The 19,964-nt window shown below is 41.7% G+C and overlaps 1 protein-coding gene across 2 annotated transcripts in view; it reads right to left on the bottom strand.

The window, feature by feature from the left end:
• The window catches only part of dnaaf11 (dynein axonemal assembly factor 11), a 72,274-nt gene that overhangs the window by 33,254 nt on the left and 19,056 nt on the right, over nt 1-19,964 (bottom strand). For both annotated transcript variants that reach the window (XM_055867569.1, XM_055867568.1), the window contains exons 7-9: nt 10,884-10,961; nt 2,720-2,785; nt 2,552-2,621 (exon numbers count right to left, since the gene is read on the bottom strand). In XM_055867569.1, coding sequence (XP_055723544.1) covers nt 2,552-2,621; nt 2,720-2,785; nt 10,884-10,961 — 214 coding nt within the window. The remainder of the gene's footprint in view (nt 1-2,551; nt 2,622-2,719; nt 2,786-10,883; nt 10,962-19,964) is intronic.

Below are 19,964 nucleotides of genomic sequence, written 5' to 3'. Positions count from 1 at the left end.
CAAGAACCCCAAACTCAGGAAAACTGCCAACGTTTCATCACCCTCATTTGTATCCTCCAAGATTTAAAAAAAATCGAACAAAAACAAAATTACAGTCCTGGAATTGATTGATCACCAAACAGCTGTTTAATCAGGCTTAAAGTTCACTCTGGCCTGGTTGCGTCAGATTGCCTGACTGCACCTCTCCGAATGTGCTGTAAGGAATTATGACCATGACCGGACACAAAGATAAACATTCACTCCTTGTGATGGCACACTACTCCCCCTAATGGAAATTAGATGTCAGTCCGACGGATGGCAAAAAATGGCAGTTCGCTAACTAACGTTGGATGGATGACGTTTCTAAAAACTTAAAGTTCATAGGCAGAAAATGACCTCACGCTGAGGTGCGATAACTTACTTTCATCTTAAAGGTGCACTACTTAATCTCTATTTCCGCCCACAGTGAGGCACGTAAAATGTAAAAAGGAGGGTAGTTTGTGGCAAATGTTTTAGTGGCGGTTACCACAATATTCAAATAACTCAGTGGCATTTACATTTGCCAAAACTGACCCATTTGTTTACAAATCAGAATCTTTAGGACCTCACTGCACCTTTAAAAGTTTGCAGTGCTCTAACAGAGACTATCAGATACTGAGTCATACGAAACGAGTGCCTTTTGCATCCCTTTGATATTTGAAGTAGAAATTGTACAACAATATTGAATATTAAAAGCCTGTTATATTAAATCAAGTGCCCTGTATTATAGAGACGTCATGGACAATTCAATAAATCAGATTTTTTATATGAATAAAGGCTTGATAAAGTGGAAAAATTCAGCATTTTGACATGTCCGTCCATGCACCCTCTATGACTTCTAGGAGGATTTTAACCCACTTAATCCCAACATTTCTCCAAGTTTCACCATCATTGTAAAGCCCTAGTTATTTTGTTGCATTGATCAATTTATTTCTGAAGATTATTTTTATTTCATGCGATTCATTTACATCTGTCCCTCATTTTAGGGTAAACCCTGTTAAATGAACCGCACTCTCATTATTGATATGGTGAAACTACTAAGTTGTAAAAAAATAAAAATAATAATTACTCAAAAGAAATTGAACATTTAATATTCAAATCAAAGTGTAAAAGCAGGTGAGGTGGTTCGAATCTTTTTGGACATTTTCTGGTGTTTTGTTGTGGGAAACTGAGCGGGTCGAGCATAGCATGTCAACCCTGTTACCCATAAATAAATAGACAGGCTAGAAATATTTAACAATTTAATTTTTTTTGTTTTTGTGATGCTTGCATTCAATTACCAATTACCTCCCTGTTGCACAAAACATTTATTATGAAGTTAAACTTGTGCTCTTTCTGATAGAATGTTAATTAGATGAAATCAAAGGTTTTTGGGTGGAACGACCCTACCGACCGTAGTTGAACAAATGTTTGGAGATCCAATATCTTCTGAATGCATTGATTGAGGTTCCTTTCATCATCATTTTAGCGGCATGTTAAAAATTTTGACGAATTACATTTTGATGAATTAACTAATCACGCATTTGTGATTTGGTGTGATTGTGTCGTACAAGCATGAGGTAACGAGAGACCAGAATGACACTGGAGGGTCCTCACACTTGTTTTCACACTTCTAGAACTAAGAGAGTGAGGGGAAAAAGCCTGTTGCATCTCACCAATGTGCCGCCTGCGAAAAATACTGCCAGGCTGCCATAACTCAGAGTGTAATCGCAGCACTGGAACGGCTGCCTGCAGTCTGCCTGGCGACGTTCCCACTGTTACCCAATGCAGCGTTTAGGAGGACTAGCTGTTGGAATCGTAGGCGCCCATCAACACTCTTTGTAAAAAGTGCGAATTCTTCCCTGCATATTTCCGCGTGCTTCCGCTAAAAGAGCGCGCGTTGTTATGCCACATATGTAAACATATGACATGACGATGCGCTAAGCAACACAGAGTCTGTGGAACGGCAAATGAAGAACAACAGCCTATGTTACAGCGGCAAAGAAAATAAAAGAGGAATAGCCTTGACATACACAGATTGGCGAGGAAGAAAGGAGCATTTTAGAAAGTATTAAGGTCAATTGAACTACGATACTAAATCCTTATCTGTGACATAAATTTGTCATTTGAAAAGTGTATCAATAGTCATGTTAGATGGGCCACAGGTCGGTCTAGCAGTAGTGCTGCCACCTTCCGGACACATATTGCCCGTGGAGACCAATGTTCGATCCCCCAGTTTCACCTCTTCACCATTCATCCCTCTCAACGGTCTCCCCATCTCAAATCCTATCTATAGGCCCTTTCACTTGATTTATGCAAGCCACAGTGCTTGCTGGGTTCGCTCTCACTCCGTTGAAGTACAATGGCTTGCCCTGCACAATGTCGTTCTTGCACGAGTCATGTGAATGTGCCTTACGCCTGTACAACAATGAAATATGAAAAGGACAGCAGAATTCCGTTCTCCTAAACACATATCTTCATGATAAACAGAAGTTAGCTAGCAGATTAAAACTCAGACTTTGCAACAGACAATATCCAACATGTGAGGGAGTACCTTTCCTTTGACAGTCACTCGGGCGTACGTTGGTTGAACATCAACATCCATCAGGGAAGTGTCCATATGCCTGCAAACAAAAGGAATTCCATTTTGACACGGGGATATAAGGTACGTCTATTTGGACATGAGAAATGTTCATGTTCTGTTTTAAACAATTATACCAACCTGTAGACTTCCAGATCCAAGACAATGGTGTTATTGTCCCCATCTTCTGTTAGTTTGAAATCCAGCCTACGGATCATATTGTTATTAGATAGACCATTGATGTATAACTTACCAAAGTGACTCTTGTGTGGGCCAAGTCACAAACATCTCTTTGAAACAAATGCCACTACACCATGTTATCTGATCTGCATTGGTCTCAATGCTTAGACCAAATGGTACTGTACATGCCACTGACCCATCAGTGTGGAACTCATATCACTCATCATGAAGACTCAAGTACATACACAAACTCCAGAGCACTCTGATCCAGTAAGGAAACAATTACAAATCTTTATTAACTTGCTCCTTATCTCAGCAACCCAAATCCAAATCTCGCCTGAGTGCTGGTCTCCGACCAGCTTTGAACTTGGTTTTAGGGGGAGAGGTTGAGATGTTAGGCCTAGTGTGAGTGGCGGAACCAATGCGGATCCTCTTTGGCAGCAGACCAAAGTCCACAAACCCTCCCCTCTGAATGCCTCCAAGTCTATGGGTCAAATAAACCCTACCCCTTCCAAAATGTTAAAGATGCCAGGTGTAGGTGCACCCACACAGATTGTGATTAAGTGTTAAGACCAGAGACATACACTCAGCGGCCAGTTTATTAGGTACACCCATCTAGTACTGGTTTGGACCCCCCTTTGCCTCCAGAACAGCCTGAATTCTCGAGGGGGCATGGAAACGTTGCTCAATTGGTGTTGCAGGAAAACTTTCCCCCACACCACTACCACCAGCCTGTACCGTTGACATCAGGTAGGAAGGGGGTTTTAGCTGATAGGAGAGGAACCCGGCGTGGTTGTTTGCTGCAATAGCCCATCCGTGACAAGGACCGACGAGTTGTGTGTTCCAAGATGCCGTTCTGCACACCACTGTTGTACTGTAACGTTATTTGCCTGTTTGTGGCCCGCCCGTTAGCTTGCCATTCTCCTTGGATCTCTCATCAGGACTGCCGCTGACTGGATGTTTTTTGTTTGACGCACAATTCTCGATAAACACTAGACACTGTCGTGCCTGAAAAGCCCAGGAGGCTGGCCATTCTGAGATACTGGAACCCGCGAGCCTGGCACCGACGATCATACCACACTCGAAGTCGCTTAGGTCACTCGTTTCGCCCATTCTAACGTTCAATCAAACAGTAACTGAATGCCTTGATGTCTGTCTGCCTGCTTTATTTGGCAAGCCACGGCCACACGACTCACTGTCTGTAGGAGCAAACCACTTTTGTGAATAATATACATGGATCTGAATAATATACATGGATCTACCACCCACATCATCATAAACTACACTGCCCATCTCACAACATCATACCATAGCTAAATGTAAAAAGACAAATTAGAAATAAAATCAGCTATGCTTTAGAACCTTGACCTCTTGCATCCCCCATCCGCCACCCCCATCCACCTAGATACACTCAAAGCTAACGGAAGCCACCAGCGCAATTCTGTGAAAGACAGACGGCCCAAATGAACAACAACGACGGCCGAGCTAATGTACCGATCACCGCCAACCAGCAGTTTCCAACTGGTTAATGACCAAGCAGTTCCTCGTCGGAGGTGGTCAAGAGTTACACGAAGCGATCGAGGTACTCAAATAAAAACACAACGCATTTCATGAGATTTTACAAGGTATAGTGTCAGGAAACTGAGGAGGGTAGACCCTGTGACCCTTTTCTTGAACATGATGGATCTACTGATGGGGTATGTTAGAATTTTTAGGGGTGGCGCTGCTCTCATGTGGCAGAGTCAATTACATTATATTACAGAGCACGCTCAGCTACAGCTGGACAGAATGCTCCTTTGTCCTTAATGCCTATTATGGTCACAAACATCATTGCAGTGTCCCCTTGGGGTGACAGAGGTTGAGACTCGGGTCCAATGTGTGAGGTGGAATACAGAGCGGACGATAACCGGCCTTCATTGATGGCCTTGGTCCGTACAATAGTGGTAGGCTGTAGTTAGTCCTGCTTAGTCACGGTCAATGGAGATCCCAATACTCCAGTCACTGGTCTAATGAGATCCCAATCCCCAGGGCAGTGAAGGGGCCATTGCCCTGCATGGGGTGCCGGTCCTGTTAACGTAAGAGCAGGGTTGTTAACTCCGGTGTCCTGGACAAATTTCCAGCCTGGCCCCATTCAATCATGCAGGGCAGGATTCAATACGATCGCTGGTTATAAGCATTGCAGCTTTTAAAGGCAATTTCTAATTGAGCAGACATATCAAGCATTTACTGTAAATGCGATCTTCACGAAGGGGGAAACATTGCCTTTAAAAGATGTAATTCCGATAACCGGCAATCAAATTGAATCGCAGCCCTAATCATCCCCATGATTCCCAATTGGCATACAGTGCCTTGCAAAAGTATTCATCCCTCTTGGCATTTTTCCTATTTTGTTGCATTACAACCTGTAATTTAAATAGATTTTTATTTGGATTTCATGTAATGGACATACACCTGTTCTGAAAGGCCCCAGAGTCTGCAACACCACTAAGCAAGGGGCATCACCAAGCAAGCGGCACCATGAAGACCAAGGAGCTCTCTAAACAGATCAGGGACAAAGTTGTGGAGAAGTACAGATCAGGGTTGGGTTATAAAAAAATATTTCTGAACATCCCACGGAGCAACATTAAATCCATTATTAAAAGATGGAAAGAACTTAGCACCACAACAAACCTGCCAAGAGAGGGCCACCAAAACGTACAGATCAGGCAAGGAGGACATTAATCAGAAAGGCAACAAAGAGACCAAAGATAACCCCGAAGGAGCTGCAAAGCTCACAGAGTATCTGTCCATAGAACCACTTTAAGCCGTACACTCCACAGAGCTGGGCTTTACGGAAGAGTGGCCAGAAAAAAGCCATTGCTTAAAGTGTTCGCCATAAGGCATGTGGGAGACTCCCCAAACATATGGAAGAAGGTACTCTGGTCAGATGAGACAGAAATTGAGCTTTTTGGCCATCAAGATAAACGCCTTGTCTGGCGCAAACCCAACACCTCTCATCACCTTGAGTACACCATCCCCACAGTGAAGCATGGTGGTGGCAGCATCATGCTGTGGAGATGTTTTCATCGACATGGACTGGGAAACTGGTCAGAATTGAAGGAATGATGGATGGTGCTAAATACAGGGAAATTCTTGAGGGAAACCTGTTTCAGTCTTCCAGAGATTTGAGACTGGGACGGAGGTTCACCTTCCAGCAGGACAATGACCCTAAGCATACTGCTAAAGCAACACTTGAGATGTTTATGGGGAAACATTTAAATGTCTTGGAATGGCCTAGTCAAAGCTCAGAACTCAATCCAATTGAGAATCTGTGGTAGGACTTAAAGATTGCTGTACAGCAGCGGAACCCATCCAACTTGAGGGATCTGGAGCAGTTTGTCTTGACGAATGGGGGAAAAAATCCCAGTGGCTAGATGTGCCAAGCTTATATATTTTTTTTTTGTCTTATTTCTTGCTTGTCTCACAATAAACAATATTTGTAATGTTCAAAGTGGCAGGCATGTTGTGTGAAATCAAATGATACAAACACCCCAAAAAATCTATTTTAATTCCCGGTTGTAAGGCTACAAAATCTTAAAAATGCCAAGGGAGGTGAATACTTTCGCAAGCCACTGTACAATGTAGGTATACATATACAGTACATGGGCTTGGACCTTCTTTTTTGATATTTTTAGTGGTATTGCTAACAAATACGCGCCCATAAAGAAAATGAGAATTTTGTGGGAAAAGGACTGGGGGGGGGAGCAAATGTATTACTCCCATGGGCAAAGAAATTCAAAAGGGGTGATATTAATAACAGTAATTTTTATCCAAATGTGCAAATTGTCCAAACAGATCATCAAGGTAGATGGATTATTTTAAATATGTTATTGGACCATAAACAGATATGGCTCATTAACCTATACTGTCCAAATAATGATGATCCAAGCTTCTTTGAAAATATATATAAGACTTGATCAACTCTACATGCAACACTAAACTCTATTATTATTATAGTGGGAGGATTTTAATATGGTTTTACACACCTCTATGGACCGTAAAAGAAATCACACTACAAACTATCACCCTCAGGCACTTAAGTAAATCATGAATGTCATGGAATATTGGAATTAGTGGATATATGCAGGCTTAAATTCTCTTACCAAGTGAGATATACATGGCGGAGGCTTAATCAAGTTAGTTGTCTTGATTACTTTCTTATGTCAATCTCTCTGGCACCAAAAGTTTAAAAAGTGTTGATTGGGGACAGAATGCTGTCGGATCATCACATACTTGGCATATACTATACCCTTACATAATTTCCACGTGGGCGAGGATAATGGAAATTGAATCAAAGCCTACTGGATGATAATTTGTTTTTAACTAGAGCAGAATAATTTATAACTGACTTTTTCCGACATAACAGGTACGGCAGATCCCCTTATTGTATAGGACACATTTAAATGTGCCTTTAGAGGCCACACAATTCAGTACTCATCTATAAAACAAAAGCAATTTAGGTCAAAAGTGTTCATATTAACAAAGGAAATTGAAGGACTAGAAGTACAGTTAGATAGCAATAAAAACTGTACCATAGAGGCACAGAATAAGTTACAGGAAAAACAAAAAGAAATGGAGGAACTTATTCAAGAAAGATCCAGTGTAATATATTATAAAAATAAAGCGAACTGGATGGAATATGGGGAAAAATGCCTCAAATTCTTTAACATAGAAATGCTACCAATTTTCTTTATTGAAACTTGTTACAAATTAATGGGCAAAAATGATTCACTCATGATTCACCAAACTATATTTTCAAATAGGAAGTAAAATACTTTAAGAATATGTTTTCGTTTCAGTCTCCTTCATCTCCACTAACCGAAGCTAATTGTATGGATTTTTTACTATTAATAACATAAAATTAACATCTGTACAGAAAGACTCATGTGAAGGCCAAATTACAGAGGAGGAACATCTTGATGCAATTAAAGCCTTTAAGGCTGGGAAAACTCCTGGGCTGGATGACATACCAGTGGAAGTATACCAAACTTTTTTTTGATATACTAAGAGGACCATTATTAGCGTGTTTTAACCACTCCTATAGAAATGGTAGATTATCAAACACTCAACAAGAAGGTCTGATTTCATTATTACCGAAACAGGATCCAAGTGGTAAATATAAAGATCCAGTCCATACAAAAAATTGGAGGCCTCTTACACTTCAGTGTTGTGATGCAAAAAATTCTAGCTAAATGCTTGGCGCATAGAAATAGAGACTTGTCCCGAAGCCACTCCTGCGTTGTCTTGGCTGTGTGCTTAGGGTCGTTGTCCTGTTGGAAGGTGAACCTTCACCCCAGTCTGAGGTCCTGAGCGCTCTAGAGGTTTTCATCAAAGATCTTTCTGTACTTTGCTCCGTTCCTTTTTCCATCGATCCTGACTAGGCTGCCTGTCCCTGCCGCTGAAAAATATCCCCACAGCATGCCACCATGCTTGACTGTAGGGATGGTGCCAGGTTTTCTCCAGTTGTGACGCTTGGCATTCAGGCCAAAGAGATCAATCTTGGTTTCATCAAACCAGAGAATCTTGTTTCTCATAGTCTGAGAGTCCTTTAGGTGCCTTTTGGAAAACTCCAAGAGGGCTGTCATGTGCCTTTTACTGAGGAGTGAGTGGCTTCTGTCTGGTCCCTCTACCATAAAGGCTTGACTGGTGGAGTGCTGCAGAGACGGTTGTCCTTCTGGAAGGTTGTCCCATCTCCACAGAAGAACTCTGGAGCTCTGTCAGAGTGACCATCGGGTCTTGGTCACCTCACTGACCAAGGCCCTTCTCCCTCGATCGCTCAGTTTGGCTCTAGGAAGAGTCTTGGTGGTTACAAACTTCTTCCATTTAAAAATGATGGAGGCCACTTTGTTCTTGGGGACCTTCAATGCTGCAGACATTTTTTGGTACCTTTTCCCAGATCTGTGCCTTGACCCAATTCTGTCTCAGAGATCTATGGACAATTTCTTTGACCTGGCTTGGCTTTTGCTCTGACATGCACTGTCAACTGTGGGACCTTACATAGACAGGTGTGTGCCTTTCCAAATCATGTCCAATCAATTGAATTTACCACAAGTGGACTCCAATCAAGTTGTAGAAAGGATGATCAATGGGAAACAGGATGCACCGGAGCTCAATTTCGAGTCTTTTAGCAAAGAGTCTGAATACTTATGTAAATAAGGTATCTGTTTTTTATTTTTGATAAATTAGCAAAAATGTCTAAAAACCTGTTTTCGCTTTGTCATTATGGAGTATTGTGTGTAGATTGATGAAGATATTCTAACATTGATAAAAAAAATAAAAAAAATAAGCATAACAAAAATAAGTATAACAAAATGTGGAAAAAGGGAAGTGGTCTGAATACTTTCCGAATGCACTGTACATGCAATGACTTGTTCAACTACAGATCTGTCTATCTATTGAGGATACCAGACAGCCCCTTTCATTATTTTGTCTTCAACACATTTTTATTGTAAAATAGGGACCTTGTAGCAGTCTGTAAGGGCAGGAAATCAGCAGAAGGCAAGGCAGGTTGACATGCTCAGAGTGTACATGTATTTACAGATCTTGGTGATCCAATGGTGAAAGCACCATATCATACAAAATATACAAGTAGATTGACCAAATATACACAGGCAATAGCCCCAATGAAATAGCCTCTGCATCAGCCTTTAACTTGTCCTATTTGAACAGAGACAGGTAGCGGGCCAGACTGCACAGTTTTCCCTTGAGAAACCAAATCGGTCTAACAGGACCTCAAACAAGTACATATAAGCACTTGCGTCCACTCAGAGGGTAAGAAATGGTTGGCTAAATGAAAATGTATCGTATCAAACATGAAACAGAAATGTTTAATTGTTGCAATAAACGTTACAGGGACGGAACATTGAAATGTTAGCAATTATTGTAGGATTAGAAGGAATATAGATTTACCACATATGCATTTAAAACGTGTGAAAGAAAGCGAGAGCAAGCATTTCAACAAGAGAACAAAGTGCTCTCCACTGGCGGGAGTTTGGAGAGCGCACAGTAATAATACATTTTAACAACAAATTTCAAATGCTAACTTCATATACTTTGTAAATAATCAATTTCAAGCAATTTTAACATACCAAAAGACCAGTAGGCTAGTAATTGTTGCTTGATGCCCCATTGCTGGAGAGCTTGCAAAGTAAACAGTTAATATTCTTGATCACTAAACTATTTTTGGAGTTGCATATTTATTTATTACGGCAATCCTCTCTCCCTAAAATTGTACATTTGTCGTGCACAGCAAATCAGCAATCTGTTTGCTAGCTCACCCGACCTTTGTTGTTTGACAGTTAGCTGGTCCAATCAGAGGGCTGAGTGTGTGTGTTTCACTAGCCAATCTGTTGCAATCTTTTTTGCAAGGGCGATGTTGCGGCTACTGTCTCTGGCTGCGTGGAGAGTAATCGACGGACTCTGTGCTACAAAATTTGTGACAAAACATGGCCAGATAATTTCAAGTCATCAGTTTCAAGTCAAAGTCGAGTCCCGAGGCTCCAAGTCCAAGTTAAGTCTTAAGTGATTTTATTTTCTATCAAGCCAAGTCTCAAGTCATCAAATTTGTGAGAGACTCGAGTCCACAACTCTGCTAACTTGATTATAAAAGGCAACAATGTCAACACTGACCTGATCAGGAGAACCATTTATTTATGACTGTCACTTGTCAGTGCGTGTTGGCTATGTCTGCTGTGTTTGACTTTGGTTGCAGTAGTAGCAGCTAGAGAGGCTTCCTCTCACTCCACTGGTTCCCAGAGCAAAGCACGATGAAGGTCATTTAAGTGGGTGGGATTTAGTGCAAAGACACACCTTTCCCCAAGGCCAGCCCAGCGGCTATGGCTGAGCCAAACCCCCATGTTTTCGTTCAAACTATATTTTTTTATTTCTTTCAACACAAGCAGTGAGGTGCCTTCTGTTGGGAAAAGCAACTGCGGATCCAGGCATTAACGCCAGCCGAAAATAGAGCCCTTTGTGTGTTAATGCATCTGTGCGTGTGTGTGTGAGAATGTGTGCGTGCGTGTGAGAGAGAAAACCACAGTGTGGGTGTGTGTGTACTGTATCCCCTTGTCATTCCCCACATACGTACTTGGGTTCATTGACATTCATCACCCGTCCATGGGGTGTGATCAGAGTCCTCGGGGCCTTGGGCGTCTTCACAGTCTTCCTGCAGGGAGAAGCAAAGCATGAACCAGGGTGGGAGGGAGCTCTCTGGGCTGACTGAATGCAAATGACACTTTCAGAGTTATGGAGCCGTCGAGATGAAGGTGAGACCCAATATCCGAGAACTAGGAATGGGACATTTATGAAATGAGTTGTGGTGACAGATGTTTTAAAAAGCATTACTGGCGAACACACTCTACGCAGACACGCACAGTACAGATGGAAGGCAAGCAAACTCTGCAGTGGCCAACATTTGGCATGGTTGTAAACTGGCTTTCTGCTGGTAGTGATGTCAAATCACAACCAGGGAAAGACGTTTTATTTCCATGGCCGAGACGGCATTGAAACATCTTGCAAATTTGTCATATTTTGCTGTAGTGTGTCTGAGTAAAAAAACAAGAAACATCAACCTTTTACCAGGTCATTTCAGAGGTCATCCAGTTCTGCCCGCTGGACCCAGCTGTAGCTGATAATATCACTGATGAAATTACCTGCTACCCTATACTGTGGCAGATCTGTTTGTTTAACCAATCATTGCATGAACGGAATATACACTGTGTCAAAACACACACACACACACACACACACACACACACACACACACACACACACACACACACACACACACACACACAAAAACCCATTAGGCTAGCCCAGCAGCGGATTATTCATGAGAGTTGCTGGTCAAGGAGAACTAGCTCTGGTCCTTTAGCACCCTGCGGGGAGTTGACCGTTAGGGGCATTACTGCAGTATATCACCGTGCAGAAGAACTGCAGGATACACACAGCTGCATCAGCCGGGGACATCCCCTCAATCATCTTCCCTCTCGGGTTCTCAAACTGACAACTCAGGTCTTCATCAGAACACCGGGTTTGTGGATGACCCAGGGTCACAACTTTTTCTTTTTTTTTCGGGAGAAATGTTGGGGCGGAGAGAGAGAGAGAGAGAGAGAGAGAGAGAGAGTGTGTACAGTTGGAAAGATTCAAAGACGTAACTATGAAAGACACACAAAGAGCACTTTGTCAAGACTGCAGTGGAGGGGCTCTAACTCAAAATGCCCTTTATCGTTACATTCCACCACCATATTTCTCTTTCTTTCTCCCTTTTCTGTCTTCCTGTTTTTCACAGCGTGCGGACTTCTCAAAGTTAAGGGATGAGGTCGTGTTCTCCCCGCTATAAAACTGTGGGCCAGAGAATCAGTCAAACAGCTGAGTCAGTCGCACATCGGTGTTGACAGCTCCACTGGCAGGTTATGTGAGCACAATGTGTTCAGACAGCTACTTAGCGAAGCGCCTTTGCATTCAGCCATGCACACACCGAACACTACACTGACTAAGCGTGCAATTGTTTCTTCGGTCGACGTATTTTACATTTGACTCCTTGTCTGGGGTGTTTCCTGAGCAAATGCAGGAAGAAATTAGGTGTTCTGAATTCCAAATCAACCCTTGATCCCTTCTCCCTAGCTAGTAGCTGCTCCTGTAGATCTGAGAAGATTGGAATAGCATGCATATCATGGGGCATTTAACAAGGTTTCATTTTGGGTCCGGTACTGTTCAGTTTATATGTTATCCCTTGGCAGCGTTATCAGAAAGCACAGCATTGATTTCCACTGCTATGCAGTCGATACACAACTTTACACTTCTGTGTCACCAGAGGATTTTAGCTCTACGGATAAATGATTCGATTGTATTAGGGATTTCAATAATTTGATGGCTCACAACTTCCTCCAGCTAAATCAAGACAAGACCGAGGAACTTATTGTCGGTGCCAAAGCACAGAGAGAGAATCTAGCTGCACATTTTCATTCACGGGCAATAAAGGAAAAAAAACCTTGGTGTCATCTTAGATTCTGAACTAAATTTCAAATCACACATTAGGAATGTGACCAAAATAGCTTTTTACCACCAGTGGATCATTGCCAAGGTGTGGCCGTTTCTCTCTCAGGCTGATACAGAGAGACTGCTTTTACAGAGATCCATTTACAGAGATCCATGCTTTTACTACAAGCAGGCATGACTACTGTAATGCTCTCCTGTCTGGTCTACCAATGAAAGTCATTGGTCAACTGCAAAACATACAAAATGCTGCAGCACAGATACTGACCAAGACCAGACGGAGAGCTCACATTACATCGGTTTTAAAAGTCTGCCTGTGAGTTTTAGAATTCATTTTACGATTATTCTATTGGTTTTTAAATCAATCCACGATTGATGTCGGACATGCTTTTAAGTGATGTACCGAGTAGGGCCCTCAGGTCCTCTGGCACTGGCTTTTTAACTATCCCAAAGCCTAGAACCAAGAGGCAGCCTTTAGTTATGCCCCCAGCCTTTGGGATAGCCTGCCAGAGAACCTGAGGGGGGCTGAAACTGTAGACATTTTTAAAAGAGATCATAAGACATTTTTTTTTTGCTTTGCTTTTACTTAGGGTGTTTTGAGTTGTTCCGTTTGTGTCATTTTCTTATGTTTGTTGTGTAGTAAATATTTCTGCTTTTATTTTCATTTTTTTTAATTACCTTTTCCCCCCCCAAAATAATATTGTTTTGCATTCCATGTCTGACATGTGCTGTATAAATAAAGCTTTATTATTGGTCATTGGTGTGCCCGAGCATTAGCAACGAGGTCTTAATCCTGACTTGAAAACTTATGGCCAGTTTTGCCAGCTGGGAAGTCAGGTCCTTTTGCATGGCAACCCATACCCTACATAGTGCACTACTTTTGACCAGAGCCCTATGGACCACATCCTGGTCTAAAGTAGTGGACTGGGGTAGGAATGGGGTGCAATTTGGGATTCACACCCATAATCCCCCTATTGTCCTGTCAGTGACAATACACTGACAGGATGACTAGGTGGATCAAGTCAGTGCACCGTGACAACTGTGTATAAGGATATGGTAAAAACTGTAATGTTGTATTATCCTGATTGTATGCCTGGACGACATTTAGTCTGAGTTCCCCTGATAGGCCTACATATTTGGAAGTTGATCATTGTGTATTCATGTTTTCATGGTAAGCGTCAGCACACTATGTATATACTAAAATGTACAAAGCCAGGGAACACCAGATAAGAGGTTGGGACAGTAATTGCAGCACAAGATCTTTACCACCCCTTGATAGGGACTTCCTCTTTTCCAAGGCACGGTTGTTACCGTTACCTCAGATATCCAACGCTTTATACACAAACACAAAGTATAGGAACTTTCTCTCCCCTTTTCCTGTTCAAGGTAAATCAAGCAACTTGACTCTCGTGCGTGAGAGAAATCAATTAACAAAACAACATTGAATGAAATAAACACCCTGCACTCATTCAATAAACTAAGCATGCTGACGTAGTCCCAGGGCTCTGAATAAAAACAAATTAATTGGGAGCACTGGTGCTCCCAATTTACCGTAAACAAAAAAGGTTAGGAGCACAATATAAAATGTAGAAGTACCAGAATAAATCGTTGTTTTAATTGATTAAGATACAGCCTATTTGAATTCTAGCTACGTTTGAAGCACAGGTTGTGCGCTGAAGACTAATATGTAACCCTGTAAAGACATTTTTTCTATTATAAAAATGTAAAATGTTGATACAAAAAAAAAGGTGATTGAAATTAAAGTCATTTGTGGTTTCTACAGTGTGTAAAAAGTACTACCTATTGATACATTACATTTAACATTTTGCACTGTCTCTTTAAGTTTGAAGTTTCACAGTGATTACATGCAATATATCATTTATTCATTGCTATGATCATTGACCTTCTGAAGAAGCTATCCCTTTTCTTTTTGTGCCCCCGAATGTTTGGATATACTGGTAAAGTAACCAAAACTAGCTAATGAGGTAACATGACTGAACAAGGTGCACACAAAATGTCAGAGAGTGATTTTGGAAAGTAAATAATGTATATGTGCAGTGAAAAAGTATTCTCTATTTTTACATCTTTTTGAAAGTGAATGTTATCAGATCTTGTAAGAACCTCATACCAACGGTCAAGCATGGTGGTGGTAGTGTGATGGTTTGGGAATGCTTTGCTGCCTTAGGACCTGGATGACTTGCCTTAATAAAAAGAACCATGAATTCTGCTCTGTATCAGAGAATTCTACAGGAGAATGCCAGGCCGTGTCTGTAACCTGAAGCGCAGCAAGACACATTATCCAAAACACACAATCAAGTGTAAATGAAAATAGCTAAAAAGCAACAAATTTGAAGTTTTGGAATGGCCTAGTCAAAGTCCAGACCTAATCCCAATTGAGATGTTGTGGCAGGACTTGCGCAGTTCATGCTTGAAAACCCACAAATGTCGCTGAGTTACAGCAGTTCTGCATGGAAGACTGGGCCAAAATTCCTCCACAGCGACACTGATCAACAACTACAGGAAGTTTTTGAACATTTTATTTAACCAGGAAAGTCAATTAAGAACAAATTCTTATTTAAAATGACAGCCTACCAGGAAACAATGGGTTAACTGCCTTGTTCAGGGGCAGAATGACAGATTTCTACCTTGTCAGCTCTGGGATTCGATTCAGCAACCTTTCGGTTACTGGCCCAATGCTCTAACCACTAGGCTACCTGCCATGTTTGGTGGGAGTCATTGCAGCTAAAGGTGGCACAACCAGTTATTGAGTGTAAGGGGGCAATTACTTTTTCACACAGGGCTGTCATGACGTATCATTAATGTGACGACTGCTATTCATCGAATTATTAACTGTGTTTATAATTACTTGATTAAATAAAATCAGCCAACCACTAACTCAGTAACCTGGGGCACCATGGGAAAAGTTTGTTTAATGAGTTACCGTTTCCCAAATTAACTCAAAGAATATCAGAATATCGATTTCATAGCAGTCGCTAATTAATGAATTTCCTAATCAGTCCTGAACGTCACATAATTCGTAAATCTGCACAAACCCGGGTCTCACTAAATCATTCCGTACCACACCAATTCAGTTCATTATTTATTTACTAACAAGCTAAATGATATGAGATACAAACACAGTTTAAGCTATTGATTAGAACGTCATTCAATGAAACAGGTCCCTAGCGGACCAACACAATATGACATGTGTTGAGAGCGAGAGAGGCACACGTGGATACATTTGTAAACTATGCTTAGTTTAGCCCTAACACCTTGCCTCGATCTGCCGCTCTTATGGGTCAGAATTATAATGAATGTAATTACTTGTTGAAGGTCTCCATTGAGTATCTCTTCGTGGACCGAGTTAAGCTTACTGGGCGGTTCGGCGAGGCCTGTTCCTTCGATGGAGGTCTCCTTTGTTATCGGGTGTAAGTCTCTGATTTTCCACACGATGTCAGTGTCCTTTCTCTTAGTGGTCCGTTCCCTTGCACTTGTTCTGTGAGAGTGGACTTCGATGCTCCCAGCATGGGTAGGAGGGCCGTGTAGACAGCCGATGATTTGAAGAGAATAGCTGGTTGGTCCTTCTTGAATTCACCTTCGTAGATCTAGTGCTCAATCGTAGCCTTGATTGTTAAGAGTATCTTTTGTCCTCTTACTCGTGTTGCGTTTGTGGGGTTGCGACTATCTTACATCACTCTGCAGCTGTGGTCCGTTTTAGTCTGATATGTAAATTCTTAACTCACATGTTTTATACCCCCGGGTCACAAAGGGGCGTTTCCATCTTTATGGTAAGTTCTCTGGGGCGTATCTAGTTACGAGGCAAGTTATCACAATGTACTATGATCTCGTTAGACAACTAAAATCATAGTTTGTTGTTACAAAAACATTATTTTTGATCTGGATATTTTCTACACAACGCACAGCATGTAAACATGTACATATTATGAAAACTCTTCAAGTTACAATGTTTTCGTTATAACATTGTCATTTAACTTTTAATAACATAACAAAAAAACGACATTCATTTTCATATTCCATCTATCATCGTAAGCACCATTTTGGCTGATGAAATATAATGTCCCAAAGTCCATTTATTGCATGTTACCGTTCTGAGGTAGATTCTCCATAGGCCCACCATACATTCCAATCCTCCACACTGAGAGGACAAAGGATTCGTCTGCTGCCTTAAGATTTACAATGTCCGTGAGGTGTCATAACCCCCCCCCCCCTCCTCCAATCAATCCCTCTCCCCCTCTGCGGGAGTGAGAGATGTCTCTGTAGGCCTGTGATCCACGGTAAGCTGACCAGTCATGACAGGGGCATTGGGTGTTGCATAACTTTATGAAATAAATGAAATAAGTATGTAATTGTTGTGTTATTTGTTCACTCAAGTTCCCTTTATCTAATATTAGGTTTAGGTTGAAGATCTGATAACATTCAGTATAAACATTTTGAAAGGGGCAAATACTTTTTCATGGTATATACTGTAAATATATATTTTTTGTGTTATTGTTATTATTAATATTTTTGGGGGGCGCACAGCATAATATGGTCACACTGTAGAGCCCTGCTTAGGCCTATATCTTGATATTTTAAAATCTACAAAGTAACATATGATGCTAGAAAATGGCATGATTCCAAACCATCAAATATCAAGTCTCATCAGCAAAAGCGTATCATACCTGCAACTCAACAAGTCCTGACAAAGTAAACATGTATGCTATCTGTGGTCTTCCCTCAGCCCTTTCAGATAGTGATTTTTGAGTCCAATCTTTTAAATACCTTTACAGTAATTAAATGAGTACATGTGAAACTTCAATTAATAGCCTGGGCTTTTATTTACTTTAAATCACTGAACACAACTGCTGCTTATTATTGACAGGCTTCTGTTTGAGCCAGGCTTCTATTTCCTTAACGCACACAGCCTTTGCTCAATAAAATGTTGAAAAGACTACCACACTGTTTATAATAAAATATTGAAAAAAACTACCAGACTGTTTATAACATTATAATATCAAATCCATCACAGATCAGACTAGGCTGCCTATCATACACCCCGCTTCAGCACCTTGGAGAGAGGTACAAGTAGCTTGAATTTGATATTGCGTTTTCCTTTTGATGGCGCCATGGCTGGAAGCACGTGTCCATGGTAACCTCGTAAACAATGCATTGACACTCACCGTTTATTTGAAACTTGCCTTTATTTGCTGAAATGTGTGCCAATGCCCAGCTATCAAAAAAGGGACAGGTGACTACTTGAGAATGTGTTTAATTTAACTTTTAAGGTAACTAAACAAATATCTTGACTATGACCTATTAAATTAAGCTCTAGGCTGTATGTAGGCCTGACTCTCTGTTGTGTGTTTTGGGCCTGTGGTTGTGGCTGCAGCCTGTGGCAAAGTTAGAGGCTGCATTATTCCAAATGGCACCCTATTTCCTATATGGTGAACTACTTTTGAACAGAGCCCTATAGGCCCTGGACAAAAGTAGTGCACTATAAAGGAAACAAGGTGCCATTTGGGACACAGACAAAGCTTAAAATATGCTGTAATAACATTGGAGTGAGAGAGAGAGACCGAGAGAGAGAGAGAGAGCAGCAGGGAGAAACACACACACCCAATTAAAACCACAGCAAATGGGTCACCTGTAGGGTGAGTGGGCCACCATTAATTAACAACATGGCGGGCAAATTAATTAAGCTTGATTTAACCTGTACACGAGAAAAAGGAAGGGATGAGGGATTATTATGATGCTACCTCTGTGTGAAGTGTCTGAATAACACACGCAGTAGGTCAGGGTGATCAACTAGACTCAGCCGCGGGCCATTTTTTTCTTGTGCGAATGGTCAGGGGGCCGAAAAACACACACTACACAACCAAAAGTATGTGGACACCTGCTCATCGAACATCTCATTCCAAAATCATGGGCATTAATATGGAGTTGGTCCCCCCTTTGCAGCTATAACAGCCTCCACTCTTCTGGGAAGGCTTTCCACTAGATGTTGGAACATTGCTGTGGGGACTTGCTTCCATTCAGCCACAAAAGCATTAGTGAGGTCGGGCACTGATGTTGGGCGATTGGGCCTTGCTCGCATTCGGCGTTCCAATTCATCCCAAAGGGCTCTGTGCAGGCAGATCAAGTTCTTCCACACTGATCTCAACAATCCATTTCTTGATTTCACCTCACTTTGTGCACGGGGGCATTGTCAGGGTGAAACAGGAAAGGGCCTAACCCCAAACTGTTGCTACAATGTTGGAAGCACAGAATGGTTTGGAATGTCACTGTATCCTGCAGCATTAAGATTTCCCTTCACTGGATCTAAGGGGTCTAGCCCAAACCATGAAAAACAGCCCCAGACCATTATTCCTCTCCCACCAAAATTTACAGTTGGCACTTTGCATTCACGCAGGTAGCGTTCACCTGGCATCCGCCTAACCAAGATTTGTCCGTAGGACTGCCAGACGGTGAAGCATGATTCGTCACTCCAGAGATCGAGTTTCCATCGTTAGAGTCCAATGGCGGTGAGCTCTACACCAATTCAGCCGACGCTTGGCATTGTGCATGGTGATCTTAGGCTTGTGTGAGGCTGCTCGGTCATGGACACACATTTCAACAGTTCTTGTACTGACATTGCTTCCAGAGGCAGTTCGGAACTCGGTAGTGAATGTTGCAACCGAGGACAGACAATTTTTACTCGCTATACGCTTCAACACTCGGCGGTCACATTCTGTGAGCTTGTGAGGCCTACCACTTTATGGCTGACGTTTCCACTTCACAATAATAGCACTTACAGTTGACTGGGTCAGCTCTAGCAGGGCAGAAATTTGACTAACTGAATTGTTGGAAAGGTGGCACGTTGAAAGCTGAGCTCTTCAGTAAGTCCATTCTACTGCCAATGTTTGTCTATGGAGATTGCATGGATGTGTGATCAATTTTATACACCTATCAGAAACGGGTGTGGCTGAAATAGCCGAATCCAGTAATTTGAAGGGTCCACATACACACACACACACATATATAAATATACATGTGTGTGTGCATATACAGTGGGGAGAACAAGTATTTGATACACTGCCGATTTTGCAGGTTTTCCTACTTACAAAGCATGTAGAGGTCTGTAATTTTTTATCATAGGCACACTTCAACTGTGAGAGACGGAATCTAAAAAAAA

The sequence above is a fragment of the Salvelinus fontinalis genome, chromosome 17, assembly GCF_029448725.1.
Source record: "Salvelinus fontinalis isolate EN_2023a chromosome 17, ASM2944872v1, whole genome shotgun sequence".
NCBI classification, from domain to species: domain Eukaryota; kingdom Metazoa; phylum Chordata; class Actinopteri; order Salmoniformes; family Salmonidae; genus Salvelinus; species Salvelinus fontinalis.
The sequence above is the reverse complement of the archived record's forward strand: the minus strand, read 5'-3'. Positions and strand labels throughout refer to the sequence as shown.